The sequence below is a fragment of the Arachis ipaensis genome, chromosome B08, assembly GCF_000816755.2.
Source record: "Arachis ipaensis cultivar K30076 chromosome B08, Araip1.1, whole genome shotgun sequence".
Classification (NCBI taxonomy): Eukaryota; Viridiplantae; Streptophyta; class Magnoliopsida; order Fabales; family Fabaceae; genus Arachis; species Arachis ipaensis.
This window is the reverse complement of record NC_029792.2, coordinates 27,240,166-27,250,348: the sequence shown is the minus strand read 5'-3', so window position 1 is coordinate 27,250,348 and position 10,183 is coordinate 27,240,166. Positions and strand designations below refer to the sequence as shown.

General features: G+C 36.8%; 1 protein-coding gene across 1 annotated transcript; it reads right to left on the bottom strand.

The window, feature by feature from the left end:
• On the bottom strand, positions 6,410 to 7,404 carry LOC110265442. The gene is made up of 2 exons (XM_021108400.1): positions 7,041 to 7,404; positions 6,410 to 6,963 (listed from the first exon to the last, which is right to left on the bottom strand). Exons 1-2 carry the CDS (start codon positions 7,227 to 7,229, stop codon positions 6,739 to 6,741), a joined length of 414 nt encoding a protein of 137 aa, XP_020964059.1. The 5' UTR covers positions 7,230 to 7,404; the 3' UTR covers positions 6,410 to 6,738.

The window sequence follows — 10,183 nt, the reverse complement described above, 5'->3', positions numbered from 1 at the left end:
TTCGGCGTTTAAATGCCAGGATTGCATATATAGGGCGTTTTACACGCCTCAAAGGTGAAGGGATGAGAAATCCTCAAACACCTCAGGATCTGTGGACCCCACAGGATTCTCACATACCTCCACTCACCTTCCCTCCTCATAATCCTATATCACCCTCTCTCTCTCTCTCTCCATTCACAGTCATCCCTTCTGTTTTCCATTCACCACTCACATCATACACCCCACCTACCTTCAAAATTCAAAATCTCTTTTCCACCCAAGCCCACCCATATAGCTAAATACACACATCCCTCCATCTCCTCCATATCTTCTTCTTCTTCTTCTACTATTCTTTCTTCTTTTGCTCGAGGGCGAGCAACATTCTAAGTTTGGTGTGGTAAAAGCATATCTTTTTTTGTTTTTTGATAACCATTGATGGCACCTAAGGCCAAAGAAACCTCTAGAAAGAGGAAAGGGAAGACAAAAGTTTCCAACTCCGAGTCATAGGAGATGGAGAAATTCATCTCAAGGGTCTATAGCTCAGTGGTAGAACATTTGACTGCAAATCAAGAGATCCCTGAGATACCTCAGGGGATACATTTTCCTCCACACAACATGGGACAATTAAGGGTGGAACATCAAGAGAACTCCATCATCCTCCATGAAATTAGAGAAGATCAAAGAGCTATGAGGGAGGAGCAAGAAAGACAAGGAAGAGACATAGAGGAGCTCAAAAGCACCATTGGTTCTTCAAGAAGAGGAAGACGCCACCCTCACTAACGTGGACTCATTCCTTAATCTCCTTGTTTATTTATTTTCCTGTTTTTCGATTTTTATGCTTTATGTTTGTTTATGTTTTTGTCTTCATGATCACTAGTATTTAAGTGTCTATGCCTTAAAGTATGAATGTCCTATGAATCTATCACCTCTCTTGAATGAAAAATATTTTAATTACAAAAGAACAAGAAGTACATGGTTTCGAATTCATCCTTGAATCTAGTTTAATTATTTTGATGTGGTGACAATACTTTTTGTTTTCTGAATGAATGCTTGAATAGTGCATATGTCTTTTGAAGTTGTTGTTTAAGAATGTTAAATATGTTGGCTCTTGAAAGAATGATGAGCAGGAGAAATGTTATTTGATAATCTGAAAAATCATAAAATTGATTCTTGAAGCAAGAAAAAGTAGTGAATACAGAAAGCTTGCGAAAAAAAAGAGAGAAAAATGGCAAAAAAATAATAGAGAGAGAAAAGAAAAAGCAAGCAGAAAAAGCCAAAAGCTCTTTAAACCAAAAGGCAAGAGCAAAAAGCCAGTAACCCTTAAAACCAAAAGGCAAGGGCACTAAAAAGGATCCAAGGCTTTGAGCATCAGTGGATAGGAGGGCCTAAAGGAATAAAATCCTGGCCTAAGCGGCTAAACCAAGCTGTCTCTAACCATGTGCTTGTGGCATGAAGGTGTCAAGTGAAAACTTGAGACTGAGCGGTTAAAGTCAAGGTCCAAAGCAAAAGAAGAGTGTGCTTAAGAACCCTGGACACCTCTAATTGGGGACTTTAGCAAAGCTGAGTCACAATCTGAAAAGGTTCACCCAGTTATGTGTCTGTGGCATTTATGTATCCGGTGGTAATACTGGAAAACAAAGTGCTTAGGGCCACGGCCAAGACTCATAAAGTAGCTGTGTTCAAGAATCAACATACTGAACTAGGAGAATCAATAACACTATCTGAACTCTGAGTTCCTATAGATGCCAATCATTCTGAACCTCAATGGATAAAGTGAGATGCCAAAACTATTCAAGAGGCAAAAAGCTACAAGTCCCGCTCATCTGATTGGAGCTAAGTTTCATTGATATTTTGGAATTTATAGTATATTCTCTTCTTTTTATCCTATTTGATTTTCAATTACTTGGGGACAAGCAACAATTTAAGTTTGGTGTTGTGATGAGCGGATAATTTATACACTTTTGGCATTGTTTTTAGTATGTTTTTAGTATGATTTAATTAGTTTTCATTATATTTTTATTATTTTTTAATTAAAATTCACATTTTGGACTTTACTATGAGTTTGTGTGTTTTTCTGTGATTTCAGGTATTTTCTGGCTGAAATTGAGGGACCTGAGCAAAAATCAGAATCAGAGGTTGAAGAAGGACTGCAGATGCTGTTGGTGTTGGATTCAAAGTGGATTTTCTAGAGCTACAGAACTTCAAATGGCGCGCTTCTAATTGCGTTGGAAAGTAGACATCCAGGGATTTTCAGAAATATATAATAGTCCATAATTTGAATAAGGATTGATGATGTAAACTGGCGTTCAACGCCAGTTCCATGCTGCAGTCTGGCGTTCAGCGCCAGAAACAAGTTGCAAAGTGGAGTTCAACGCCAGAAACACGTTACAAACTGGCGTTCAACTCCAAGAATGACCTCTCCACGTGTAAACTTCAAGCTCAGCCCAAGCACACACCAAGTGGGCCCCGGAAGTGGATTTCTACATCAATTACTTATTTCTGTAAACCCTAGTAACTAGTTTAGTATAAATATGACTTTTTACTATTGTATTTACATCTTTAGTTTGATCTTTAGATCACGTTTGGGGGCTGGCCTCTCGGCCATGCCTGGACCTTCATCACTTATGTATTTTCAATGGTAGAGTTTCTACATACCATAGATTAAGGTGTGGAGCTCTGCTGTTCCTCAAAGATTAATGCAAAGTACTACTGTTTTTCTATTCAATTCTACTTATTCCGCTTCTAAGATATTCATTCGCACTTCAATATGATGGATGTGATGATCGTGATAGTCATCATCATTCTCAACTTATGAACACGTGCCTGACAACCACTTCCGTTCTACCTTAGATTGAATGGATATCTCTTGGATATCTAATACAGGAGACCGAGTCCGAGTTATTAGTGTCTTCGTGGTATAAGTTAGAACCCATGGATGGCCATTCTTGAGATCCGGAAAGTCTAAACCTTGTCTGTGGTATTCCGAGTAGGATCTGGGAAGGGATGGCTGTGACGAGCTTCAAACTCGCGAGTGCTGGGCGTAGTGACAGACGCAAAAGGATCAATGGATCCTATTCCAGTATGATCGAGAACCGACAGATGAATAGACGTGCCGTGATAGAGCATCTTGGACCATTTTCACTGAGAGGACGGGAAGTAGCCTTTGACAACGGTGATGCCCAACATACAGCTTGCCATGGAAAGGAGTAGGAAGGATTGGATGAAGACAGCAGGAAAGCAGAGGTTCAGAGGGACGAAAGCATCTCTATACGCTTATCTGAAATTCTCACCAATGAATTACATAAGTACCACTATCCTATTTTATATTTTATTTATTTTCATCCACTATAATTTCTTAATACAATTTAATCCGCCTGACTGAGATTTACAAAGTGACCATAGCTTGCTTCAAGCCGACAATCTCCGTGGGATCGACCTTTACTCACGTAAGGTTTATTACTTAGACGACCCAATGCACTTGCTGGTTGGTTGTACGAAGTTGTGAAACAGATATAAGATCATGAACGTGCGTATTGCGTTTTTAGCGTTGTTACCAAGGAATGGAATGATCACGATTTTGCACACCACCCATACAACAATTGTGATTCTGGGAGGATGTCCTTGTAAAGTAAAGCTTGATCTCTATATATCGCTTGATAAATGTCACCAATCCTTCTCTTTGTCTCTATTTTACACTTCTTAAGTCCATGATGTGCCTGGATGGTTCCTCTTCTAGGAACTTATTGCAGAATTCTGTCACCAATTGCGCTCAGATGTTGATGCTATTGGCTTTTAACTTAGCATACCAAGTGAACGTCTTTCCTGTCAATGACTTGGAAAACTTTCTGATCTTGAACTCATGGTGGTTTCTGAACACCCCAAAGTCATCCAAGAATGACAGGACGTGTTCTTTGGCACTTCCAGCACCATCAAACTTGCAAAAGGTAGGTGGTTAATACCTCTAAGGGTACAATTTTGCCAAATTATAATGTTCAAATGGTGGATTTATCTCCCAAATGGGTTCATTTTCCATTCCTTTGTCCTTTAGAATACGCACCAACTCCCTACGAGTGACAAGGGTGTTCTTGTCTTTCTCCATATGCTCCTGATTCATGATTGGAGGTAGTAAAGGGGTTCTATATCTTATTTGGTCTCTAGCCATCATTTTAGTGATTAAAGCCTATATCTTTTCCTGGTTGTCTATCATCTAGTTGTACACGGGAGCAGGAATAGCAATGTGAGTGTGCAGACCAGCATACCTCCAGTATGGGGTGTGAAAAAATTTTCAAAGGTAGGAGCTTCTCCTCCTCCTGAACCCAAATTCTACTGCTCCATGTTTCCTCTTTTTGGTTGCACTTGTCCTCATGTTGAGGTGTTCCCAAGCTAAGATTAAAGTTCGAAGGGTTATTGAACGTCACCTGGGTGGTCGATTCTGCCCAGATTGAGTGTTGCTAGATTCAGCCATTGCATCAAAGTATTCCTCCCCAGTGGAGTCACCAAATGATTCGGGTGAGTTTTGTATGAAGAAATTAAGTAAAGAAAGTTTAAGATAAGAGATTAACGGTAAATAAATTTGTGAGGGAAAAGCTTCTATTAATAGCAAATAAGCAACACAAGAACTAAAGATGAGAAATGAAAGTGAAAAACAAGTGTAGAGACCTTCACTAATGTCATAAGAGAGTGAATGAGCTCTTTTAAAGTGGACAATGATTTGCTGTCGGGTGTTCCACCGAATGCTGATTTTTTGAAATCTATGAGTAAAGTGAAGAATAATAGGAAGAATTAGATTAAAGGATTGATATGTGATCTCTCAAGTTTCAGAGAAAAAAGTCTCTCAAGAGAAGTGGATTAAGGTCCTTTTATAAGCCCAAGCCATTTTGAAGGAGGAGTACATTGTCCAATGGTTACAATGTGATATTCAGTTTACTCCCTTTTATCTCAAGGTTTGTTACTAAATAGGGTAGTTAGCAGAAAGTGTTTTTACATGTTCCATCATTTCAAGTCTTTTTAACTAAAAATGGGTGTAAGGAGGAAGTTGATTTTCACAAGTTAAGTTAAAGTTTTCCGAGTGTTCGTGACAAGGAGGTGTCCGGATAAAAGGATGCTCATGATATGTGAAATTAATGATGAGACATTTAGTTTGGTTTATTTCTAATTAGATGTCACTCTCTACACTTCAAATCCAACCAATCCACTTTCACCAATTTAATTCTCACTAAAAGAAAAATTCAACTCTTCAGAATGTTCTTTTTAGATTTCACCCTTTTGACCCAACACACTTCTAAGAAATACTTTACTCTTTTTTAGCCATATTTTGAACCATCTTAAAATTAGTTATATATAAATAATTCATATTTTTAATGTACAATTAAATGTATAAATCAATTATTTATTAAAAATTAAACATTTGTCAGCACTTCACAATGTACAATAATCATTATGCAATTATACACACAATCTATAATCTTATCTAAAATGTATAAGATAAGAATAGCAATGACTTCAAGAAAAATGAGTACTATCCTATTATATAGGAGAAAAAATTATCGAATTGTACAAAAGAAATACTAGAAATACACTACAAAGGAAACGGGAAATTGAGGCGGTTTTTGGAGTGATTTGCGGCGGTTTTAAGCTGCCTCGAAACGGGATTCCATCGGTTCGTTAAGTGTCGCCTATTAGGGGGTGGTTATATGATTTTGCGGCGGTTTTTAGGAACCGCTGGCACAACCGCCGTAAAACCCAGAAATAGCATCGCAATGTTTAGAGTCGGTTTAAAACTGCCGTGATTTGCCCAACAGTGATCCACACGAAATGATCGGCGGTTTGAAACCGCTGCTGTTTAATGACCACAGTTTTGTTCAAATGTAATGATCGGCGGTTTGAAAATGCTGCTGTTTAACGGCCACTATTTTTTCAAATGTAACTGGCGGCGGTTTGGCAGTTTAAAACCGCCGCTATCTCCTAACCTGATTTTTCAAATTTCTAATGGCTATTTCGCAACCGCCCCTATTTTCCGGTTAAATGGCCGCAAAAATACTGTATTGTACACTGGTAATCAACGCTCTTTTTTATTTTAATGTACAATTTCTTTTTTTTTTAATCCTTCTTAATATTAGTAAGTTAAATTATTTTATATCCCAAAAAATAAATTACAAGGTAAACGACAATAGCAAAACCATTAATTTAATTGGTATAATTATCCGAATATCAATAAAGTGTACTCCTTACTAAGAGTTGCATAATCAACACCAAAAAAGTGTATATCTGAAAGAAAAAAAGGTTCCACAATCCTAAGATCTACTTTTTATTCTGTCCCTCCAATGCACTCATCCATGCGGCGATGTCTGATGGCAGCTTTCCACCTTGCCCTTGAAGTAGACATATCAAAGCACTCTCTATTGCCTGCATTCTGACCTTCCTAGCTGCTACTTCATCCTCCATTGTCTGTCTTTTTGTCTTCCCGGCTGCTACTTCATCCTCCACTGCCTGTCTTTTGTTCTTCTCGACTGCTACTTCATCCTCCATTGCCTTTCTTTTCAATTTCTCTACTGCCAACTCTGCTTGTAGAGATTACCTCTTCTTCTCTGAGCCTTACCAAGCTTTTCGATCTGCCAGTGTGGGTGTAAAGCTGCTTTGATCGATTCTCAGCATTTTTCTTACACTTCTCCTGTCATGCTATCAAATTAAGAGTTACTAAACACTAGTTCTGACTAACTCAATGTGACATAAATAGACTTTTTCTGCTATGAAACAAAACTATATTACCTGTGTCTCTTCACTATTGTGATAATCGAGAAACCATCTCCAATGGTCCGCGGTAATTCTATTTGGGCAGTTTTCAATATTTTCATCAAGTGAAAGTTTTGAGTCATAGCAGTGATGGTATAATCTGTTCCTCGTTTCCTTCCAAGCCCTTCCTAGCATTTTGAATATTATACGCTTGATAATTCCTCTACTATCTTCTTTAAAATGGAACATTTCCTGTAACATTAAAATTAAGTTGTCAGTAGTGTTCAAATTATGAGTCTGGAATGGTACGAAAAAAAATAACATTTTACCTTTACACATTCATTATAGACCTTGTCCTTGGTGCGAATCTTTCTCCAATCCTTCTCACAGATTGGGAATTTGGTGTAGTCAGATCCTAGCAGTTCCATAACGCCGCTCAGTAGACCTGCTTCATCCCCAACTGGTTGCAGTGCACTGTTAAACCTGAGTACGATCTTTCTTCCGTTAGTTGGCTTCATAGCTTCCTTCACACTCAGTTTGACCGGTTTGATTGTGCCATCGGATTCTGTAAAACATATTTATTCTGTGTTAGTTACCATTTGAGCCAAGCTGTGACGACATCATAGGAAAATAGCTAAATGAAAAATAGAATTAAATAAATTCTTTTATACCAGTTGTTTTAACATCCCAAAATTCAGTGGTCTTGTGTCCCTTGTGCTTCTGAGCATCCGATGCAGCAAATAGGTTATCAACATATTGGTCAAAAGAATCTACCTCATCTACCTCTGGGTCTAAGTCTTCGGCGTCTGGCTCCAAGTTTTAAACATCATTCGTGCAAGCCTGTGGAGCAGACAGTGGTTCGCTGCGGGGCGGACGAAAGGGGCGTAAAGACGAGGATGCGGGGGGCACCACTGCCACTGGACAGCGGAATTGGGCAATGCGCTCTCTGCGAAGTTGAAGCCGCATGAAATCCTACTTGAGGCTGCTGACATGATGTGTCTACACGGGCTTTCTTCGTGAAATGACCTACTCTGGGCATCTTTCCTAACTGCATTTGGATTAAAACAAAGTGATAACAATTAATATATAGATAATAATATTTATTAATATGTAAAAAAGACACTGGCATACCCCAGTTACTATTAATTAAACTCGGGTATTTATGATATATTGATACTAAACAATTTATAATATGAGACCAAAGACCGTAGTTAAGGGTGATAATAGACAATTTAATCAGAATTATGAAATACACTAACAATTAAAGGTATTAATAAGTAATGATAGTTATGGTAAATCAATATCATGTGATACTAAGCTTACTTGGTATACAGGTATTATGCCCAAATTTGTGGTCTGAAATACACTACCAACTCGTTCCTATTGCATTTGTATATATCATCATATAGATCATTATATTAATGGTAGGACATAGCGTGTCATCACCAGACAACACACATACATATAAACTATAATAAGTATAATATATAGCTTGTGCAATTCACAATTCAATACTTCATTCCAAGCTTATATATAGATTAGGAGAGTACATGAGTACATGAGTTGAGAGACTCTATTAACAAAGAAATCAAAGTTAGGTATAAAAAGGTTAACCATTGATGTATTCATAATTTCTCTATAGTGCCTAGAATCATCATAATATTCTGCACTATTGGAAGTTAATTTTAGGCTTAAGACTTAGGAGTAGCATGTTTAACAATTAGAAAAATATCATGTTTAGTTATAATAAAATATCATGTTTAACAATTTGGACTATGAAAATTGATTGCAAGAAATTTCTATGTCCTGGGTAGCAATAATTTCCGTAATTCACACTTTAAGTTGATTATTAATTTCTTCCTATCGCCTAAATAGTGTCACTGTTAACACTGCTCACTTATGGACCAGTCACTTCAAAGTTGAAACCTGAAAATTGAGTCAATAAAAGAATCTAGAAAAGTAAAAAACCCAAGGATCACTACAGCCTTCAGAGATTTCATGTTTTGTTATTTGATTAGGCTTATATTGATCATACACGTTATTCTAATACTACTTTTTCTCAGTTTGAACTAAGACAATTCATTTGACCGAAAATATATAGTCATGGATACATAACAAATGTGCAAAGTCTTTGATACATAACAAACAATATTTGATAGATAGAACCCTAATTCTTGTATATAATACTCCATGCCTATTCTTATTAGTTTAAATCACCTCTCCTGTTTTTGAAGGTTACTAATTTCTGAAAGATTGAAAATTTTTCCCTTTTCTAAGGTCTAATTGTTTGTGGCATCATCACCAAGCATTAGATATTTTTTAGCATGACAAATAAGTGGAAGGCTCCTATATGGTAAGTGGGAGTCGGAGACTTGAGAATCATGATAATGGGTTTAGCGTTATTAGTATTGACTAAGTTGGATGCTGTGAATATTGAAGGGAGGAAATACGATATTAGTTTAACTGAATTAATTTGGACTAGAGAAGGATAGCCAAGTGTTGAGTCCTTGCTTGTTTGTGTGATATCTTCTACTAAACTTCATACACAGTACTAGTTCTATCCACTACCTACCTCATTGAGTCCTCTGTTTGTTTTCTATTTAACGAAACTAATGAAAAACTTATAGGAAATTAATTCTACATGAATTGAGACATACATGCGCGTCATTCACAGGCAACCATTATCAGCAACAAGAATCAAATATACCAGTGAGAAAATAAAAAACACAGTCAAACTGAGAATTAAGCCCCAACTTAGAATCCACCATTAATAGACTCATGCTCCTCATCAACAAAACCCACTCCCTATTAACAAATTAACTCAGCTAACCACATTAGGAGAAACTTGCATGTCAACTTTAAACTAATTATTAGCCTCTTTTTCAAACACTAAATAAAGCAATTGAGTAGAGGGTGTCCAGTGGTGCTTACCCACATCGGGATAACTGGATTGAGGGTGAGAGAGGAACTACCGGGGATCGGACAGTGAGAGAAGGGGATCAAGGACACTGGCTTGCTGCAGAGACAGACGTGGAGGAGAGGAACCAGGACGAAGCAAGATTCCTAGTGGTTCGACAATATGAATGCCATAGTATTAGGGGAAGAATAAGGATTATGGTAGTGGCGGTGGATTCTCTGATTTGAAATTTAAGTTTTTTTTTTGTAATTTTTTTAAAAGTATTATTAGTTATTAATAAAAAAATTACAAAAAATATATACTCAACAAATAATCACCAAAATTTTCTGGATAATAATATCTATTTTTTAATTATATTTGCAAAAAATTGTATCAAAATTCAATCTCTAATGTATTATTTGAGAATTACATATTAAATGTTGGATAATCTTGCAAAAAAAACTAACATTAAATATGACTTTCTCAAAAAATACATCAGAGATTGAATTTTGATGCAATTTTTTGTAAGTATGATTAGAAAAGTGTGATATTATTATTCTTAACATTTGGTTATTT

What these genes read in the sequence shown, in the direction of transcription:
- LOC110265442 (XM_021108400.1), bottom strand. Translation starts at nt 7,229, where the DNA reads ATGAAGCCAACTAACGGAAGAAAGATCGTACTCAGGTTTAACAGTGCA. An exon ending in TCTATAATGAATGTGTAAAG is followed by an intron (nt 6,964 to 7,040) that starts GTAAAATGTTAT and finishes TTAATGTTACAG; the next exon opens with GAAATGTTCCATTTTAAAGA.